Raw genomic sequence first — 23,078 nt, 5'->3', positions numbered from 1 at the left:
AATCAAATGTAAAATAACACGGAATAGTCTTTTAGTCCTGTATAATTTGAATACATAGGCTATAAATCCTGATTCCTTACAATTAATGCTATCTTTTGTTGTTTTATATACAATAATGACAGACACATTTTAGGCTACTCTCACTTTAAGAGCTAGTGCACGGATCCATTAAGGGGCCGTTCACATGTTGCGTGAAAAACGCAGTCCGCGCCACTTTCTCCTCTTTTAAATAGGGCTCCCTGTTGCTAAGCAATCATTTGCCATGTTCTTTCAGACGTTTCAGTAAAGGATGAGCGCGCAAAAGACGTAACGTGAACGGCCCATACTGTTTTCATTATAGTGTCTAGGGCTGAAACTAACGATTATTTTAATAATCGATTAATCTGTCGGTTATTTTTTCGATTAATCGATTAGTTAATTATTGAATTAACTATAATAGTGAACAAAAAGATGTATATTTTTGTTAAAAGGGACCTGAGCTGTTAGAACAATAAATCATTTGATTTTAAAATGATTTGTTTGAACGTCAGAACTTGTTCTCTACACTACACTCACAGACGCACACACTCACAAAGTCTCACAGTCACAGACGCACACACTCACAAACTCTCACACTCACAGACGCACACATTCACAAACTCTCAAACTCACAGACGCACACTCACAGACGCACACACTCACAGACTCTCACACTCACAGACGCACACACTCACAAACTCACAAACTCACACTCACAGAAGCACACACTCAAACTCTCACACTCACAGACGCACACACTCACAGATGCACACACTCACAGACGCACACACTCACAAACTCTCACACTCACAGACGCACACACTCACAAACTCTCACACTCACAGACGCACACATTCACAAACTCTCACACTCACAGACGCACACTCACAGACTCTCACACTCACAGACGCACACACTCACAAACTCACACTCACAGACGCACACACTCAAACTCTCACACTCACAGACGCACACACTCACAGATGCACACACTCACAGACGCACACATTCACAAACATTCACACTCACAGACGCACACTCACAGACTCTCACACTCACAGACGCACACACTCACAAACTCACACTCACAGACGCACACACTCAAACTCTCACACTCACAGACGCACACACTCACAGATGCACACACTCACAGACGCACACACTAACAAACGCACACACTCACAAACTCTCACACTCACAGACGCTCACACTCACAGACGCTCACACTCACAGACGCACACACTCACAAACTCACACACTCACAGACGCACACACTCACAAACTCTCACACTCACAGACGCACACACTCACAAACTCTCACACTCACAGAAGCACACACTCACAAACTTGTGTGTTTTGTTTTTTGTCAAATATGTTGTAATCTTTAACAAAATGTTTGACATTATTTGACAAGCACATGCACACAAAAGACAAGTCTCGTGCAGTGGGATAATAGGTAATAATAATAGCAACAATAATAATTACAACAGAAGATAATATCTCTAGTCTATCCTAATATTAATTATAAATACAATGTATACAAAATATAAATACAATGGATTGACCACCTCATATGGTGTGTAAGGCCTATTTTGCAGCTCATCCATTCGGAGCATATAGTGAAGTTTCTCGGAGTCATTTAGAATGAAAAATTCAGTGCTGCAAATTGTGGAAAAAATATTCCTCTTGTAGTGGTACTTGGGACAGACAAGAAAGTGTTTTCATCTTCTGTCTATCTGATTGAAATCACAGTCTGCTTATTCAGTGGTAAAAATTTAATTGGTTTTATTTATTGTTGTCCATTTATCGAACTTCCATGCCTCTTAATAATTGCATTCCCATGTACCAATTTACTAATGCTCGGACACAATCGGTCTCTCTCGCGCGCAGACACACTCGGTATCTTTTGCACACTGTTGCTCGTGCGCCGACACACTCTGTCTCTCTCGCGCACAAACACACTCGGTCTCTCTCGCGCGCAGACACACTCGGTATCTTTTGCACACTGTCGCTCGCGCGGTGACACACTCGGTATCTTTTGCACACTGTCGCTCGCGCGCTGACACACTCGGTATCTCTCGCACGCAGACACACTCGGTATCTCTCGCGCGCAGACACACACTCGGTATCTCTCGCACGCAGACACACTCGGTATCTCTCGCGCGCAGACATACTCGGTATCTTTCGCACACTGTCGCTTGCGCGCTGACACACCCGGTCTCTCTCGCGCGCAGCGTCCAGTCCGGCGCCTCATAGCTCTGCACCGCGCTGAACACATTTTTTTATACTCAAACATCTCCGCGACTTATTGATAGTCGCGCGACACAACGAATCGATAATGAAATTCGTTGCCAACTATTTTAATAATCGGTTTTAATCGATTTAATCGATTCGTTGTTACAGCCCTAATAGTATCACATGCATTTTCTTTTTGTATTATTTTTATTTAAGAGGATTCTCCCCAAGACCGGAATTTAGACAATGTTGTGTGCTTTTACCGTTAAAGCGCTATAATTTGCGAAATAGAACTTTTGTTACTCACAAGCTGTTTCTTATGCGGTTTAAAATCGCTTGAATGTTTAAAAAGGTAAGACTTAAAAAGACGTACAAAATTATAAACCTTAGTGAAGACGCAATGGCCCGATTGTGCAAGTGACATTTCCATCAAATGTCCCGACTCCTGAAACGCGTGAGTCTAGAATCACTGCCTGCAGCGCGATTGGCTTGCCTTGTGCAACCCATTTTGAGAGACAGAGAAGACGCGGCATTGTATGAATTACTCACGCTGTTTGTGAAATTGCGTCTTGCAGAAAGTATTAAAATGACTGATTTGATCTTATAATCTGTTAAATTTACTCATATAACCTAGGTCCACATGCTAGATTTGAATGAATTTCCCGCATTATAAACGCAAGACCTGCGGGAATGATTAAAATGATGCGCAATACCCGCACCGAAATTCAAGCCCTGCAAGAGCGTATGAAACCAGGCGTCTATCAGCGGACCGGTCCTGCTAGTGCTTTCTAACACTCCCGTGCGCTGATCATTGAAGCCGATCACAGACATATCCGATGAGCGCGTAAACACATTGGCCAATCAGAGGAGTTTACGATTCTGCTCAACAGCGCTCAAAGCCACACATTTTTAAAATTTCAGTATCGACTTGGTACCAAACTCGGTACTTTTGAGAACACCAGGAGCCTCAAGCCTGTGCGCCTCAGAGCAGAGGAGATGAAGAGGACCAAACACCGGCACACTTCTGGCACAGTGAAGCCTCTATGACCACAATCCACACACACCATGACAAGACACTGGGATGGTGGAAAAAATAAAACGGAAACCACTTTCTCTTAATGGCAACCTTCACTAGCCTGAGAGAAGAAACCAGCTTCTCTGGTTTCTGGCCTTGTGTTTGGGTGGGAATAAGTTTATTCAAGAACATTTGAGGTTGTCATTTAAATATTTTGCTCTTTCATTGTTGTTTTGTGTTTACTACAGCCTATTTTTTTTTGGCTAACTGGTTTCACAGCCTGTCTATTATAATGGAAATCAATTACTGTTGTACATCTACAACGAGCCGAGTCAAATACATGCGTGTATGTCATACGGAAAGAGTTTCCACACATTCCTGTTGCCGTTAATTGTAATAATCCAGTGATATTTGTGTAAACAGGAGTCTGACAGCAGCAGGTCTGATCTGATCTCACCGTCATCGAGTCTGTCAGTGATACATGAAGAAACTGAATAAACCCAGAAGAACAACGCTTGAAGAAACCTTCCTGCAAATCTATGAACAAGTGTACATGGACAATTCACAAAATTATCGGAATGCATAGTTGATATTAAAAATTGGATGACTAGTAATTTCCTACTACTAAATTCTGAAAAAACGGAGATTCTAATTATTGGAAAAAAAACTTCCACACGTAATAACCTAGAATACCGTCTAACACTTGATGGCTGCTCTGTTAAGTCTTCGCCGTCAGTTAGGAACCTGGTTGTGCTCTTTGATACCAATCTTTCATTTGAAAGTCATGTGTCTAGTGTCTGTAAAACCGCATTTTTCCATCTTAAAAATATATCTAAATTACGTCATATGCTCTCATTGACAAATGCGGAACAACTAGTTCATGCGTTCATGACATCAAGGCTAGATTATTGTAATGCTCTACTGGGTGGTTGCCCTGCACGCTTAATAAACAAACTACAGCTAGTCCAAAACGCAGCCGCTAGAGTTCTTACCAGAACCAGGAAGTACGACCATATTAGCCCGGTTCTGTCAACACTGCATTGGCTCCCTATTAAACATCGTATAAATTTTAAAATATTGCTGATTACTTACAAAGCACTAAATGGTTTAGCTCCGCAGTACTTGAGCGAGCTCTTAACGCATTATAGTCCTTCACGTCTATTGCGATCTCAAAACTCCGGCCAGTTGATAATACCTAGAATATCTAAATCGACTGCTGGCGGTAGATCCTTTTCCTATTTAGCACCAAAACTTTGGAAAAATCTTCCTAACATTGTCCGGGAAGCAGACACAGTCTGTCAGTTCAAAGCTAGACTAAAAACACATCTCTTTGACCTAGCATTCACATAACACTCTATAGACTTCTATAATTTAATATTAGGCTGCTTAGATTAGGTCAGCCGGAACTGGGAACACTTCCCTCAAATCCTGATGTACTCGTTACATCATAAGAAGAATGGCATCTACGCTAATTTTAGTGTCTTTGTTTATCCCGAGGTTTTCCCGCAGCCTGCCGGATCCAGGCCGTTTCCAGATCTGACGAAGGACTTTCACCTGGACCTGATGACAATGCAGTGCTGAAGTGCCAACTAGCCTCTCCCTATGGAGGATCCCTATACCACTCTACAGATAAAGAGTTGTGGAATTTTTCGGTTCGCGTACCTACCCAAAGTGATAAGATAAAATAAGAATTCTGCATCAAAATTTATAGACAAGTAGTTTGTTTAGGCATGGTTTGTAAGGAATTATAAACCTGCGCACATATATTCAAACGCACATAACTATAGAATCAATTCTTAATGCGCATGTGAACGCCATCAGCGTCTATCACAGGTTCACGTTTAAAGTCTGTTTAGAGAGAACGGTGTCGTCTTAGCGGCCCCTAATTTAATAACAAACTATCATTTAGATGGAAGTGAATCAATCAAAACTAACTTTAGCTGGAAAAAACATTTTTCAAGAGCCACTATAAAACCAAACCAATCTCTGTTACCTTAAATTATATCTTTATCTCTGTAAAGCTGCTTTGAAACAATCTACATTGTTAAAAGCACTATATAAATGAGGAAAAGCTGTTTCAAACACAAACGGTGGTCACACCAAATATTGGTTTGATTTAGTTAGCAAGTTACTTGATAAATCAAATCTATTTATGACACTATTTTTAAGAGCATCCTCACTTTACTGCACTTTTACACAAGTGCCTATAATTTCTCTCAGTACAGTAGCTTTGCAGGAAGGTTTGTTCAAGCGCTGTTCTTCTGGGTTTATTCTGTCAGTTTCTTCATGTCTCACTGACAGACTCGGTGATGATGGATCAGATCAGACTGGCTGCTGTCAGACTCGAGTCTCACTGGGTTATTACACTTAATGGCAACAGGAATGTGTGGAAATGTAAACTAAAATTTCCTACTGACACACTACATATATACACTCACCTAAAGGATTATTAGGAACACCTGTTCAATTTCTCATTAATGCAATTATCTAATCAACCAATCACATGGCAGTTGATTCAATGCATTTAGGGGCGTGGTCCTGGTCAAGACAATCTCCTGAACTCCAAACTGAATGTCAGAATGGGAAAGAAAGGTGATAAGCAATTTTGAACGTGGCATGGTTGTTGGTGCCAGACGGGCCGGTCTGAGTATTTCACAATCTTCTCAGTTACTGGGATTTTCACGCACAACCATTTCTAGGGTTTACAAAGAATGTTGTGAAAAGGGAAAAACATCCAGTATGCGGCAGTCCTGTGGGCGAAAATGCCTTGTTGATGCTAGAGGTCAGAGGAGAATGGGCCGACTGATTCAAGCTGATAGAAGATCAACTTTGACTGAAATAACCACTCGTTACAACCGAGGTATGCAGCAAAGCATTTGTGAAGCCACAACACGCACAACCTTGAGGCGGATGGGCTACAACAGCAGAAGACCCCACCGGGTACCACTCATCTCCACTACAAATAGGAAAAAGAGGCTACAATTTGCAAGAGCTCACCAAAATTGGACAGTTGAAGACTCAAAATGTTGCCTGATCTGATGAGTCTCGATTTCTGTTGAGACATTCAGATGGTAGAGTCAGAATTTGGCGTAAACAGAATGAGAACATGGATCCAACATGCCTTGTTACCACTGTGCAGGCTGGTGGTGTTGGTGTAATGGTGTGGGGGATGTTTTCTTGGCACACTTTAGGCCCCTTAGTGCCAATTGGGCATCGTTTAAATGCCACGGCCTGCCTGAGCATTGTTTCTGACCATGTCCATCCCTTTATGGTTACCATGTACCCATCCTCTGATGGCTTCTTCCAGCGGGATAATGCACCATGTCACAAAGCTCAAATCATTTCAAATTGGTTTCTTTAACATGACAATGAGTTCACTGTACTAAAATGGCCCCCACAGTCACCAGATCTCAACCCAATAGAGCATCTTTGGGATGTGGTGGAACGGGAGCTTCGTGCCCGGATGTGCATCCCACACATCTACATCAACTGCAAGATGCTATCCTATCAATATGGGCCAACATTTCTAAAGAATGCTTTCAGCACCTTGTTGAATCAATGCCACGTAGAATTAAGGCAGTTCTGAAGGCGAAAGGGGGTCAAACACAGTATTAGTATGGTGTTCCTAATAATACTACATTGACTGTGACATTAAAGTATTTTACTGCACTTTAAAGGTTGTATCAGCGATTTCAGGCCCAAACAAAAATTATCACATTCATCTAATCTTTCCTAACGATCCGCTAGCTACCCGCCCCATAAGCAGGCTGTCAAAAAACCAAGTCTCTGTAGGCAGCCTAGGCTCTGAGATCTGCAAACAAAACAAATGGGTACAACCACCACTCAAAATCAAAATAAACAGTGTTCTAACCAATCACCGACAAGGGCGGGTGTTGTTTGTTTTTGCGCTCGTGCACGGCGCCTGCACGCGAAGTCGGAGCTGAAGAATAAGGCAGCGTCTATCAACCCTATGTTATCAACGGACCAGATACATTTAACATGGAAGAGGCAATCCCCAAAAAGAGAAGGAGGATTAGGGCGAGGGAATACCCTCGTTTTTCGTCAAAGAAACAAATAATAATCGGGAAGGCTTTTAAACGGTGGAGAGAAAATTTTTAAACCGGACGCCGAGGTTGCACTGTTTCTTTTGGACAGGTGAGTAGCTGCTAGTGATGACTTTTTTGTATGTGAACTGTGTGTGAAAATATAATTCTTAAAAAAATATGAGTGAAGCTCGACTAAACTTGAATAGCTCTAGCGAATATCAGATTGTAGGGAGGGATTTTGTGTGTGAGATTGGCATGCTAGTGAGCGAGTTGATTCTGACGAATTGGAATTCGTTGAGGGAGGGGCGAGCTAAATTTGTTTGTTTGGGATCTCGCTTCAAACACAAACAGAAGTGACTTCACCCACAATCGCTGATACAACCTTTAACCAGAAATCTAATCTGAATGCCTACTTTGTGCAATATGGTGATGTTCTTCTGGAGAAGTTGTTAGAAATAAAGATGATTTTAATTTGAATTGTTGAATTATTGCGTTTTCGGACCTATTAGACTTATTATAGCCTATAATTTTAACTATAATAGTAAGTAATAGCAATTTGTTATTGTATTATTATTAGTATTTAGTAGTAGCAGTACTATTAATATGGTATGATTATATGCTACGCAAAGCAAATTAAATGCTACAGTGTAATGGTGACGCTGTGTTCATGGGTCATATCAAGACTCGAGTGGATATAGCTCTGAAATTACAGACGTGATAACTACTCTTCTGAGAAAATAGTTTTAATGTTTAAAACTCTCACATGCGTGTGCTGGTTGGGCTATGTGCTGATGTTATAATGAATTAGGCTAATAGCTGGGCAAATTAAAATGTAATTAGTTTATTAATAATCATATTAATAATAATAATGTAATTAATAAAAAAAATTCATGGGAGCGAGCCAAACATGGTGTTGAAATCATATGCAACGGCCTCAGCTTTGGGCGATATCTCTGACTCTCGATGATACAGGATCCTCTATCACCCACTGGTGTGGAACCATTCACCCACATGCACCATATTAAACCAGCAGTGTGCAACTAAAGCTGCCAGAGTCTCTATATTTCTTCGCAGCGGAGGTACGGACAATACTTTTGGAACAGTTAGGCCTATACATTTCATACTTTGTAAAATAAAAAAATAAAAAATAAAAAAAGATAGAAAACAAGCAGTGATATCTAAAACATTTTATTTACAAATTTTTTTTTTTTTTCCAATTGGATATGAACATAAAAAAGGTAAGAAGAGATGTTTTATCAGGCTATTATTTTCTTTTTGCATTTTTAATAGAGTACTATTACACTTAGGGTGACCAGACGTCCCGTTTTTCCCGGGACAGTCCCGTATTTCAACTCTAATTTTAGTGTCCCGACTTATTATGAAAAAATCATGTTTTGTCCCGTATTTCATCGTTAATATTTTAGGTTTTTTATTTTATTTTTTCCTGAGTGATAGCGCGAGTACTCTTCGAAATAGCCTAATAATAAAACTAGCAAATCACCTCATATATTTTCCTCATAGAGAAAACATTTTTCCATCCAATAAGAGAAGGCAGAAGGACAATTCCATCCAATCACAATTCACTCAATCAACTTGCAGTTAGTGAAGGCGGAATCCGACGTCACAGTTAAGTGTATACGAGACGAGAGCACACGGATAAGCTTGACTCAGGTGCAAAGATGTCAAAGAAGCGTACATGTACATTTAATGAGGATCTTCAAAAAGAGTTTAAATTTCTCAAAAGAGAGTCACTATCAGAGGCAAGTAAATTAAGATGCGACATTTGCGGGGCTCGCTTTTCCATTGCTCACGGAGGCCGAGCCGACATTACGCAGCATATGCACACAAAAAAGCACATGGACGCTGCTAAAAGTAAGTGTGCTACTCCAAGTGTCAGCAAATTTTTTGTGAAGCAAAGTTGCGAATCTGATAAAGTGCATACAAGTGAAGGACTTTTTGCATAGCATTCTGTTATTCATGGCCATAGTTTTCGGTCAGCTGACTGCACTGCAAAATTGATCAAGAAATTGTATGATCCGAAATTTTCTTCTGCTCGCACTAAATCTGAGGCTATAATATGCAACGTTCTTGGTCCTTTGTCAGAGGAAGAAGTTCAGCATGATTTGGACAAGTGCTCCTGTGTCACATTAACTGTGGATGCATCCAACCACAAAGACATTAAAGGGTCACTCCACCCATTTCAACATTAATCTTTATTGAAAGTGGGTTATATATGTAGTCGAAATGTAAAAGAAATTTTGAATTTGGTGCCCTCTTGACCGAGAAAAGACAGAAAATAACTTTGGGGGCGCATTGTATGTAAGACAACAACTCCCACAATGCAGCTCCGCAAGCCACTCCCACTAATCCAGAATAGCGCAAACATCAGAGAAAAAACTCTTCCGTCTACAAGAAGGCTAGCTGCCAAATGAGTTTGAAATTCATTTCACAAAAAATGTCTAGTTAGTTGGCTGTGGCGAGCAGGACGAGGGCGAGGGACGTGAGAGGACGACGCGAGTGATAATGAATGACACCTGTGCAGCGGTCTCATATCTCTCACGGAGGAGCGGAAGCACAAAAGGAACAGGCCTGATTTTATGTTTTGTTTCTGTTGTGTGTGGCCAGCTGGCTTATACTTTTGTTTTGTATTTGTTTATTTTACTATTAAAACGTTCAAATGTTCGCCGGTTCCAGCCTCCTTCTTCCCACAACAATGAACCCCGTTACATTGGCAAACTCATTAGTGAATTACTCGTTTGTATTTCTTTCTATATGGTGAATTATTGCATGATACCTGGATGTTCAGTCAGGCGAAACTAGGATGGTTCACATCACAACACAAACGTCCGTGTGGTCGTCTGATTCAGAGATTTCGTCCAGGAGAAATTGCGATCGTTGAAATTCTCTGCAGCAGACGGACTCTATCTGTGTCCGTAGCGCACTGCGAGAGCACACGCACCAGCAGCCCGCCTCAGCTCGACCCAGTCCGGGCTCCTCGTCCGCGACAGGCAGCCGCCTCCTGATCCTCCATCAGCCTCAGCTGCTCTTCACTATATTGCGGCTCGTAAAGATAGCCACGAACAGCGGATTCGAGCAGCAGAATTTCAAAATCCTCTATTCCATATCATGTTTAGTTTCTTCCGTCATTGTCGTAACTTCCTATATCCACAGCGCTTGTTAGCTTAGCTTATAAACAAGATGGCTGATATTGCTTTCAGTATCTGCAAGTGAAGTCCCACCCACTGATCTGTGATAGCTCTGTTAGCGCATTAGGCACAACCCCCTATGGGCGGGTTTGAAAGGGTGGGAATTTGTGCTTGTAGTCTATACAGAAATCCCCCCTTTTTACACTTCCTCCTACAATGACGTCAAATGACGATTTTTGCGTCATTGTAGGAGGAAGTGAAAAAGGTAAATAGTAGATTTCTCTCGTCTCAGGGGAAAATGAAAGAATGTTGCACGACCATTCAATAGTATGACTGGTTGTCTAACAATGGACCTCTTAATGCAAATGGGTGGAGTGTCCCTTTAAATTGTTTCCTGTGCTTGTGCGATACTTCAAGCCACTAGAGGGTGTAAAGGTCAAGATAATTGAATTTTCATCTCTGCCAGGTGAGACATCTGATTTGCAAACTGCCTACATTTCCCATGTCATTGAAAAACATGGCCTTGATCAGAAAATAGTTGCACTTTGTGCTGATAACACTAACACAAACTTTGGTGGTGTTAAAAGAGCTGGTAAAGGCAATATCTGGAGAAAGCTGCAAATGCAGCTAGGAAGGGATATTCTGGGCATTGGCTGTAATGCACACATCATCCACAATACCCTGCAAACAGCAGTGGATTGCTTACCAATTGATTTGGAGTGTTTTGCTGTGAAGGTATATAAATACTTTCATATCTATACAGTGCGCGTAAGGGAGCTCAAGGAGTTTTGTGCCTGTGCTAAAAACATTGTCACTTGTCACATCACTGAGTGGAACAAAAACAAGGTGGATGTGTCTGATAGATGGACAGACGTGTTTAGTGAGATGGGGAGCAAGTCACTCAACTTTGGAGTCTTATCTTTGGCTGTGGAGTTTGTTTTATGCCTGCCTGGTACATCTGCACCTGTGGAGCGTGTGTTCTCGTTAATGAATGCATCATGGACGGATGAAAAATCTCGACTGAGTGTAACAACAATGAAGGCAATGCTTTTCGTACGAATTAATTTCGGACTGGACTGCTCCGCATTTTATGATAAACTCTTAAAAGACAAGCGCACGCTGGCAAAAATTGGTTCCAGTGAAAAATACAAAACAGCAACAGTGAATGATGCTGTTGAACCATCTTGTTCCCACTGATCTGCAATTTTATGTAAGTCTACATTTATTTTTTTACATAGCTAACAATATTATTAAGTGTAAATACTTGTATGTGTGCAGTAGGTGTTGTGGGTCTGTGGGTTCTGTGTCTGTCCCGTATTCCACTCTGAGAAATCTGGTCACCCTAATTATACTAAAATACTTTGCTTCAAAGTAATAAACTACTAAAAATAAACAATGTACATACTAGGGGTGGTGAAAAAAATCGATTATTGATTAATCGCGAATATGTTATCGACGAGTATGAATCGATTATTAAATCTTCAAAAATCGATTTTTTATTTATTTAAAAAAAAATTGCATTCTTTTATTTTGTAAAAAAAATTATACCGGAAGTTGAACGTCACGAACGCGCCCCGTTCCAGTTAGCAAGCGCGTGTAACGCACTGTCTATGGTGTAACCAGCCAGAGCGAGTTAGAGCAGGTGTGTAAAAGCCTGTTTGAGCCTATTTACAATCGTATTTGATTGCAGAGCGCCGTAGCGCAAGCACTACCTCTCGCTCGTTCCTCTCTCTCTCGCGCGCGCTCTCTTACCCTCATATGAGGCGCCGTTTAGGGCTTATATCAAACTTGATTCACGCACACATATATGAAACACTTGCATACACATATATTAAGTAGTCAAACATACATGTATACTGCTGAATGCTCAAACAAATACATATGAAATGCACAACGACACACCTAAAGTCGCTCACGCACATACACGCAAACTCTACACACACGAGATGCGCGCACATACAAACTCTCCACGCATATATGAGACATGCGCGCACACACTCATATGAGACGCGCGCGCGCACATAAACTCTCCACGCACATAGCCTACTCATATGAGACACGCGTGGCACACACAAACTCTCCACGCACATATGAGACATGCGCGCACACACTCATATGAGACGCGCGCGCGCACATAAACTCTCCACGCACATACTGACCCGAGCACACACACACACAAACTCGCGCTCAAACTCAATGAGACGGAACACACACAAACTCTCCGTGCACATACTCATATGAGACGCGAGCACACACACACACACACACAAACTCGCGCACAAACTCAATGAGACGGAACACACACAAACTCTCCGTGCACATACTCATATGAGACGCGAGCACACACACACACACACACACACACACACACACACACACACACACACACACACACACTCATCTGAGACGCATGCTCACACAGTACATGATATGATTCTCAGTGTGAACAGAAATCACATATTGGTAAGTGCATTTTTTGTTAACAGAGACAGAGTCCATTGCTTTTATTGTTTTTGGTTGTTTTGATCATTTAAATAGTCTTTAGAAATAAAAGTTTATTGATCTTTGAAAAGGTGTACCTTCATTATTATGCCATTATCATTATTTTAGAAGAAAATGGAACGACTTTATTATCAATATTATCGCTTATCGCAATTATTTCTTGGACAATTTATCGCCCAGCAAGATTTGTTATCATGACAGGCCTATAGGTGTTACTGAAGTTACAGTAAGTTGTTCAAAAATGTTCATTTTGTCTTCTTGAAGATTAAATTGGACAATTTTCTTCTAGAAAGGTGTTCAGGTGGAGAGAAAACCTTTTCTTTACCTTGATATGTTTCGACTGCAACCTACAGTCTTCCTCCACCTGAACAACACCTTGTCTTTCTAGAAGAAAATTGTCCAATTTCTACAGTATGTTGGTTCTGATCTACTTCCTAAAGGAAATAAGCCTTTCATTTATTTGTTATTGTTTAGTTCAACTTGATGAGTCACAACACAATGTGATGTATTCATTTCTGTGTTGTACAGAACATAAGCTAAATACAAATAATTCTGAAGTTATAACTACACGACACAGAAAGTGCTTTGAGTTGTTGTTACTCAATAAAAGAGTTAAGTAATTCAGCAGCTGACTTTTTTTAATACTGCAATCACTTTGTAGTGTATTTTCGTTTACTGTTGTGAAATGGAAAATCAATAATCGCTAATCGAGAATCGTTAATAATCGAAAATTTACTGTAATCGAATCGGGACTTCAATAATCGTAATCGAATCGAATCGGGAAATCAGACAGATTAACCACCCCTAGTACATACCGGTAATCTAAACTCATCACCAGCACCAAACAAAGTCAACTATAATTGCGACGTTTTTTTGTCTTTCCTTACCATCTCTAAATAATTTTTCAAATTTGAACATTAGTTTGTTGTGAAATGCTCTTCATATGCAGACTTATAATGCTAAATGCATGAAAAAAATGCCACATATTAACTCGTCTCAAACCTGGTTTAGTTAAACAGTGTTTTGCTGCTCGCCGTGTTTCTGCTCCTGTTGTTAAAATAACCGCATCATCTGTAGATCTTAATGCGCCGTATTATGTCTTAATCGGGAGACAGCAGAGTGTGCAAGCCAGAGAGGGCTTGAATGAAGCACGTTTGGCTCTAGATGAAAATATTATAGATATAGCTCTGAAAGATCATCACCGTAGACGACCCTGAGCGCTTGTGCTGTTTTGACACACTGCTACACTGATATAAACTATTTACAACTAACACGGTGCAATAAACCACTGCTGCTACACGTTAACACTACACAATGAACACCAGTGTCTTCTCCACACACACACACACACACGTGCGTCTCATCGAGAGCATAACCAGAGCCTAAAGGTAAAAGGTCATCACCGGGGGATGGAGACCTCAGAGAGACAAGCATACACTGCATTTCTGAAGCAGAATCACACCAGTACTGTCTCCATGAGAGAAGTGTAATGTGCTCTCCGGGTGTGTCTGTGTGTGTGTGTGTGTGTGTGTGTGTGTGTGTGTGTGTGTGTGTGTGTGTGTGTGTGTGTGTGTGTGTGTGTGTGTGTGTGAAGACACTACAGTACAGGAAAAACACTGCAACACTGTAAAAACAGTTGACTCTAATATGGCAACAAATATTTCAAACCTGATTTTATGCAATGTTCAGATTTCTGTTCTGGAAATGTGTGCACTTAAGTGCATATTTAATTATATCATGCATCATGTATGCAACTCTTAATGTAATCAATCATCTGGGGAATATGGTAATAACTTAGTTTTTAAACCCTATTGTAGCATCAGGCCTTAAAACACTGAGTCTGGAGCAGCAGCAAACGCTTACTGACCAAGACTAAAGTTATACATTTTAAGTGTTTGAATATTAATATTTTCAAAGCCTCAAAGGACATCATACAGTCCCATTTCACTGCGATCACAAGTTAAACATGAATAAATGAAGCTTGAGTTTACACCGTAAGTGAATAATCATAATTACTGTATGGCTAATCATAGAACTTATCAGAATGTGCGGATTGTATAATGCAGCAGTGATAGTGTTGAACACATAACGGGTGATCATCGGATATAGACGTTATACACTGATCTAGATAACGGGATTGGATGGGTAAAGAGTGTCGGGCTGGTGTTAAACTGGTTTTAGTCTAGAAGCATCAGTTTTAATCAGCACTACACACTTCCCCTGAGTTAAGACAACATGAGCAACATTATGGAGTATAACTTAAGACTTATAATAATAATTCATTACATTTATATAGCGCTTTTTCTCGCCAATCAAAGCGCTGTACATAGAAGAGAGGAATCTCCTCCACCAGTGGTTGGTGACTTGAGTTAAGAAAAAGAGATTTACAGGCAAACTGCATGTATTTTCTTACGTTATGACAACAAGGTAGATGATGATGATTATGATGTGCAGCTAGTAATTAATCGATTATGTTGCTCACATTATGATGTTCCTGCAATACATAATCTGCCACTCACCGCATATAATTATAGATTGACAGATTATTATTATTAGTGATGTGCAGCGAGATTACAAATCAAATTACAATGTTGATGTTATAATCAATGCACATCATTACAGATCCTGATGATGATGTAACGCTGTAAGTGTAGAGAGGGTCTGTTGTTTAGCAGTGATTAGCATTGAGAGACTGTGAGGTTAGTAATATATTATAATGATGATGTCCTGGGTGTGACATATGATGTTGTGCAGGACTAGTGTAGGATTATGAGAGTATTGTGCAGTATATGATGGGTTATAATGCTGTTATTGATGATGATGATGATGATGATGGTGGTGATGGTGGTTGTGCAGTTGTGCGCGCGCGCGCTGCGTGCTTGTTTACAGTCCTGCGTCTGATACACACACTCACTGATTCGGACACAACAACGACGCGGAATAACACAACGACCCTCTATAAACGCGTTAGGACAGCAGGGCAGTGTGTACGCTCGTCGAACACACACTGAAGCAGCACTTCTCCTCCGCGGGATGCCTGTGTTTATGAGTGAGCTGGACACTGCTGTGAATGCGCGCTCACCTGACAGAATTCAAAGCAGTACTGCGACGCGCGCTCAGCCGGAGACTCCTGGCTGCTCCTCAGGGCCGCTGCGGCGTCCTCTAGGCGCGTTGCGAGCGCGTTCAGAGCGCTGGAAGCGTCGTTCCGCTCGCCGCGGTCCTGCTCGGCCTCTTCGTCCGCCATCTTCACTTCCAATTCCGCCGCGTACGCACAGCGCGTCACGTGACGCCAAATCATTGTGCGTGCTGACGTACTGGCTGGGTCACGTGACCTGCGCTTGCTCGGGGCAAAGATTTCTCTTACGCGTACATTTCTGTGGATAATATTCGATTCCAATAAATATTATTGTTCAGGTGAAGTATATAGAATATCAAAGTATAGCTCGCCATGTATTATGATTTGTTGATGATTTTATTTTATCTATTTTTATTTCCCTCCATAATAGGCTATGTGGTTTTAAAGGTCCTGTTTATGAATTGGGTTCAGAATGCCAAACAATAATAAGCAATTCTCTTTTATGCAGCGTTTTGTTTATAAAGCGCTGCAAATGTATAAGCCAGTCAGTGTCCAGTACTGTATGAAGTAGCCTACAGTATATCTTTCATCAAGGACAGACAGACAGACCACTGTAACACTTAAAAGTGTAGCTATTTTCTTTAGATCAACTGTTTCCTACAGCATTAAAAGGCTAAAAAATTAAAAGACAGAGTTTAAAAAAAAACTCTGACAGATGAGAAACTCACAGTCACAGCAGCTCATCTGATCTGATCTGAAACTCACACTGCTATTCAAATCTGCTTACTGTCTGCTTTCAATGTGCACATCAAGGACACAAGTTTTCATAAATCTCTTAAAGCATGTCATCAGGTGTGTGTGTGTGTGTGTGTGTGTGTGTGTGTGTGTGTGTGTGTGTGTGTGTGTGTGTGTGTGTGTGTACATGAATAAGATCATTATGTGTAGGAAGAAAGCAGTTCATCATAAGGAGTACAAACTACTTTATGACTGGTAAAAGTGTCTCTTTTTTTCCATTTCAACCACATCATTTGACCTTTGATTGTATGTATCACTCATTTACCACTGAAAACACTTTTCAGTATCTTTATTAGTATCGCCCGGTTATGGCATTTTGATATGATCAAACTGATTTGATTTTTTAAAATCAAATAGGATGAAGCATTTGACTCGAACCACGAAGCACAAAATTCATAAAACACAGGGAAATACTTACTGATGTTTGTGTACATGAAAAATTATGCAACTTCCTGGAAGAAAGATGGTGTCACTACGGTCTGTTTTCTGTTAGTTAAAGTGATTTTACCCTGACAAACAGGATGGATGATCAATGAACACAATATCCCCGACATGCTTTATTTAAGAGAAATAAAAAAAAATACCTTGAATATTTCTGAATAAAGAATACTTCTGCATAAATGATCAGTTTAATGTAGAAATCAACATGAGTAGAGAAATGATTTCAGATTCACCTCTATGTCCACTTATGGTAAAAGAAAACTATCTAATGTGATTTCTAGCTTTGTTTTATTCAATATATTAGGCCACATATCATGGACATGGACATATTCTGCATAGTCAGATTGATCAGCCATAACTTATGCTTTTGCTTTTGAAATATGCAGGGTTGTATTGAAATTACTAAATAATGCATTAATACTTGGTATTTCAGCTAAAGTGTTTAGATATGCATGTAAATGGAGTTCTTTAAAGAATCATAAAAATCTAAATGATAATGTTGTGGCGTTGTCTGTGTGTTAGATTTGAACATCTCTATAGTACAATGTTTTAATGTTTCTGAAAGAGTCTCACCAAGGCTGAATTTATTTGATCAGAAATACAGTAAAAGCAGTGAAATATTATTCCAATGTTAAACAGCATGCTTTCTATGTGAATATATAGTTATAGTAATATATAATATAAGTTAATTTATTCCTGTGATCAAAGCTGAATTTTCAGCATCATTACTCCAGTCTTCAGTGTCACACGATCCTTCAGAAATCATTCTAATATGATGATTGATGCTCAAGAAACATTTATGATTATTATCAATGTTGAAAACAGTTGTGCTGCCTAAGATTCAATCTTAATACCAATCTAAATAACATAATTTATAATGTTAATTAATGATCTAATAATGTCTAAAAAATATAATAATTATCTGTCTACCAAGCTCTGATAATGTATGGAATATTATATGAATAGATAGGCCTATATTAATATTTTACCCAAATTCAGTAGGTTTATACATGCCCTTTAGCAGCACAGACCACCGTGAGAAACTTAAAATGCTTTTCGGGCAAACTGTGCAGTTCGCCTTGCATTAAATGCATTAAATTGATCAAAATTGACAGTAAAGAAATGTATATTGTTAAATTATTCTATTTTGAATAAATGAATGAATAAATGATGTATTTTGAACTTTATATTAATCAAAGAATCCTGAAAAATACATTCCACAAAATGTTAATAATATTTACATTTTTTACTGTATTTTTGATCAAATAAATGCAACCTTGGTGAGCAAAAACATAATTATTCCAAACTTTTGACCGGCAGTGTAGATATAAAAATCCAGGCTTTAGCTCAATTTTTATCCAATAAGATTACATGTGCATAAACTATGATGCACATTTACCAAAAAAATCTCTTAATGCACATAAAAAAAACAAAACTCATGTGACTTTGCCTCAGCAGATCCACCAGCAGACCAGTTTCATCTCAAATGTTGGTTTGGTCACTCTGAAAAGCCAATGTCAACAACACTATTGCAATATAGTTAACAAAAATAAAGTTAATAAACAATAAAATCAATTATTATACATTTCAGCCGGGGTGCATGATGGGAACTGAATCCCATCCCTAAGAAAGCATTGTTGAGTTGAAGACATGACCTTGAGTTGCCTGAGTTAGTGTTACTCTAATGAGTTTGAGGCAATGCACTACGAGATACATGATTTTGAGTGCAATAATGTTGTAGTGTTTGAGGTATAATTAAAAAATTGGGGTTGATTGTTTTCCTGTGGGTTAAAGGTTTGATGTATTGTATAAATTATATTTTATGATAACTATTATATATATATTTCTAGTTTAAATAGTGTATAACACATCCCAGTGACTGTAATATATGTGTTTCAGGTAGGGGAGTGGCATATGGTACGCTAGATCTGATACACAGACCTGGAAACTTTGCATGCAATCCAAATATTAAACTAAAAGTTCATCAACTTAAAAAAAAAGTTTGATTAACAGTGAACTAGTATTACAAGCATTTTTATTTGTCTTTCTCCACCTGGAAACAGATTATAATGTTGATGACTCATGTTGCACTACACAGATTTGACCAATCAAATGCCAAGAATGAGAATGAAATAATGACCTGGAGTCTATTAGTTACATACAAAAACACAGAACAAGCCCTTTGGATGTGTCCCGTCCAAACTCCAGTTTAAGTAGGAAGTAAGTTGAACAGGAAATAGCCTAACCCAAACTATTGTGCTTTTTAAGCCGTTGCTGAGGAATCAAATGATGATGTGCTAGAAAAGCAGACGGTGTTTTTTCATTGGATTTTATTAAAAAACTATATTCCGCTCTTACCAAGGACAGTGCATCATGTGTGCTTTCCCTACTCCAGCTGGCCGTTTAGACATATGAATCCAACTTTCTAGAACGCTCTGATCGCAGTTAGGCAGCTGTCTATGTGTGCTCCTTGCGCCGGATCAGCCTCTTGAAGGCCTGCTTGAAGTCCTCGTTGAAGCTGGTGTAGAGCAGTGGGTTGATGAGGGAGTTGACGTAGCCCAGCCAGGTGAGGGCGTCGGACACCTGCGGCGAGGGCTTCAGCAGCATCAGCCCCACCAGCAGCTCCTTCAGGAAGAAAGGCAGCCAGCACAGGATGAAGGCTCCCAGGATCAGGCCCAGGATCCGCGCCGCCTTCCTCTCTCGAGACGTGCAGATCTGGTTCCTTTCGTCCAGGTCCGGCGCCTCCGTGTCGAATGACGGCGCGCGGACGGTGTTCTCCGCGGTGGGATCGGAGCTGGACACATCCGAGACACAGAAGGCGTGCGTGACCCGGCAGTGGGTCACCGAGTTCTGGCTGTCGGTGCTGCGGCTGCTGAGGTGCCGTGAGGAGCCGCGCTTCTGGTACAGCATCTTAGCGGCGCTGTAGATACGCGAGTACAGGATGAGGATCAGAGTCATGGGGATGTAGAAAGCGCCGAAGGTGGAGTAGATGGTGTAGCCCACGTGGTCGTGCTCGATGATGCACTGCTGCGAGCCGTCGCCGCGCTGCCTCCAGAACAGCGGCGGGATGGAGATGAAGATGGAGATCAGCCAGACGGTGGCCACCATGGCGGCGGCGCGCCGGGCCGTCCTCTTGCGGGCGTACTCGATGGCTTTAGTGATGGCCCAGTAGCGGTCCAGTGCAATCACGCACAGGTGCAGGATGGAGCAGGTGCAGCAGGTCATGTCCACGCTCAGCCAGGCCTCGCACACGAACGGCCCCAGCAGCCACACCTCCACCGTGATGTACAAGATGCTGATGGGCATCACCAGCACAGCCACCAGCAGGTCTGTGACGGCCAGCGAGCAGATCAGGTAGTTTGCAGGGAGGTGGAGCTTCTTGGTGGTGCAGATGGCGGCGATGACCGCGCCGTTCACCAGGGCTGTCAGCAGCGTCAGCAGGGCTAGCAGAGCCACCACGGCTAACCGCTGCGAGAGCACCTCCACGGGGAACGCCGCTCCTGGTGTGGCCGTGCTGTTGGTGCTATTGGCCGAAGCACCAGTGGTTTCTCCCAGGTATCGCTCCATCTCCATCCGTCAGCTGGAGAATCCCACTGGCTCCGTTCCAGGACTAAAGCCCCGAAGACTCCTGCTCTGGATCAGCGACAGCCTGTCAAACACACAGACAGATGATGAGTTAACAAGTGTCTTATATATCAATGACACTTTATCTGTCCACTCTAACCATCCGATCAACCATTTGATCTTAAAGGTGGGGTAAGCTATTTTTAAAAAACACTGTTGGACATTGTTGATATTTAGGTTGATACAATCAACCCAAACAAACACACCCCTCTCTTCATTGCTCTGCCTCCAAAACTCCACCTCCAATCCTAACCGCCCTGCTCTGAATAGTTCTCGAAACACCGCTCCCCCGGCATGCCAGGCGAGTGCAAAAGCAATGACACTAAACCCCGTCCCTAGCAGTCGTCAGCGTGACTCTCACTAGCTGGCCTCCGTTACACTCGCAATCTAAGAGTGGATTTCTGTTTATCATAGCAGAAATGAACGTACAGTACACAATAGTAATTACAAACAAGAATTTGTTTATTAGTTGCCAACAGCACAGCAGCTCCAGACAAACAATGACACTCAAACCCATTGTTACTCAGTGTTACACGGTGTTAATCAGTGTAAATCAGTGTTAATCAGTATTAATCAGTGTTACCCATTGTTACCAGGTGTTAATCATTGTTAATCATGGTTAATCAGTGTTACTCAGTGTTACCCAGTGTTAATCATTGTTAATCATTGTTAGTCAGTGTTACTCAGTGTTACCCAGTGTTATCCAGTGTACCCCAGTGTTACTCAGTGTTACCCAGAGTTACTCAGTGTACCTCAGTGTTACCCAGTTACCCAGTGTTAATCAGTGTTACTCAGTGTTCCTCAGTGTTACCCAGTTACCCAGTGTTAATCAGTGTTACTCAGTGTTACCCAGTGTTATCCAGTGTTAATCATTGTTAATCATTGTTAGTCAGTGTTACTCAGTGTTACCCAGTGTTAATCATTGTTAATCATTGTTAGTCAGTGTTACTCAGTGTTACCCAGTGTTACCCAGTGTTATCCAGTGTACCCCAGTGTTACTCAGTGTTACCCAGAGTTACTCAGTGTACCTCAGTGTTACCCAGTTACCCAGTGTTAATCAGTGTTACTCAGTGTTCCTCAGTGTTACCCAGTTACCCAGTGTTAATCAGTGTTACTCAGTGTTACCCAGTGTTATCCAGTGTACCCCAGTGTTACTCAGTGTTACCCAGAGTTACTCAGTGTACCTCAGTGTTACTCAGTGTTCCTCAGTGTTACCCAGTTACCCAGTGTTAATCAGTGTTACTCAGTGTTACCCAGTATTACTCAGTGTTATCCAGTGTTCCTCAGTGTTACTCAGTGTTACCCAGTGTTACTCAGTGTACCTCAGTGTTACCCAGTGTTACTCAGTGTACATCAGTGTACCTCAGTGTTACCCAGTGTACCTCAGTGTTACCCAGTGTTCCTCAGTGTTACCCAGTGTTACTCAATTTTACCCAGTGTTCCCCAGTGTACCTCGGTGTTACCCAGTGTTACTCAGTGTACCTCAGTGTTACCCAGTGTTACTCAGTGTTACCCAGTGTACCTCAGTGTTACCCAGTGTTACCCAGTGTACCTCGGTGTTACCCAGTGTTACTCAGTGTACCTCAGTGTTACCCAGTGTTACTCAGTGTTACCCAGTGTACCTCAGTGTTACCCAGTGTTACCCAGTGTACCTCAGTGTTACCCAGTGTTCCTCAGTGTTCCTCAGTGTACCTCGGTGTTACTCAGTGTTACTCAGTGTTACTCAGTGTTACTCAGTGTTCCTCAGTGTTAACCAGTGTTCCTCAGTGTTACTCACTTAAAAAAATAATCACATTGCTGAGTGTTTTTGAAAGTTTTGTATTTTGTTTGGTTTAATTTGTTTGGTTTTGGTTTATGAATTAGCAGAACTTGCACGCAGCTACTTCAAAACCTTTCACAAGATTCTATGGATTCGATTTTGGTTGTCATTTTCTCCCCCCGTTTGTCTGTGTCCGCTGAACATTACCCTCTCCGATTCTCCTCCGTGGCCATATGGGAAAGTGAATATACAAAGACAACAATAAAACTTCAGTTACATTTCACCTTTCTAGCAAAGAAATGGATCGACTTCAATCAGCTTGTTGAACACATTTTTTATTTGGATATTTTTACTATACTGGGTGAAGCAGGACACTTGTGGCATGGTAACCAGATCAAGTTTGTGGACAGAATTCAACAAA

General features: G+C 41.1%; 2 protein-coding genes across 3 annotated transcripts in view; both read right to left on the bottom strand.

Moving 5' to 3' along the window:
- Positions 1 to 16,241, bottom strand: part of znf292b (zinc finger protein 292b) — a 32,163-nt gene extending 15,922 nt beyond the window's left edge. The window contains exon 1 of one of the 2 annotated variants that reach the window (XM_077220284.1): positions 16,045 to 16,241. In XM_077220284.1, the coding sequence (XP_077076399.1) occupies positions 16,045 to 16,206 (162 nt within the window). In that variant the 5' untranslated portion in view covers positions 16,207 to 16,241. The remainder of the gene's footprint in view (positions 1 to 16,044) is intronic. The other variant, XM_077220285.1, reaches the window with a different exon arrangement.
- Positions 16,242 to 19,333: 3,092 nt separating this feature from the next.
- Positions 19,334 to 20,920, bottom strand: htr1e (5-hydroxytryptamine receptor 1E). The gene has a single exon (XM_077220821.1). The coding sequence runs from the start codon at positions 20,845 to 20,847 to the stop codon at positions 19,732 to 19,734; it is 1,116 nt and encodes a 371-aa protein (XP_077076936.1). The 5' UTR covers positions 20,848 to 20,920; the 3' UTR covers positions 19,334 to 19,731.
- Positions 20,921 to 23,078: the final 2,158 nt, after the last annotated feature.

This window comes from Siphateles boraxobius, unplaced genomic scaffold (genome assembly GCF_051911475.1).
Source record: "Siphateles boraxobius isolate OS27281-9 unplaced genomic scaffold, OSU_SipBor_1 8, whole genome shotgun sequence".
NCBI classification, from domain to species: domain Eukaryota; kingdom Metazoa; phylum Chordata; class Actinopteri; order Cypriniformes; family Leuciscidae; genus Siphateles; species Siphateles boraxobius.
The sequence above is the reverse complement of the archived record's forward strand: the minus strand, read 5'-3'. Positions and strand labels throughout refer to the sequence as shown.

Coding starts and splice junctions, on each gene's coding strand:
- htr1e (XM_077220821.1), bottom strand. CDS start 20,847: ATGGAGATGGAGCGATACCTGGGAGAAACCACTGGTGCTTCGGCCAAT.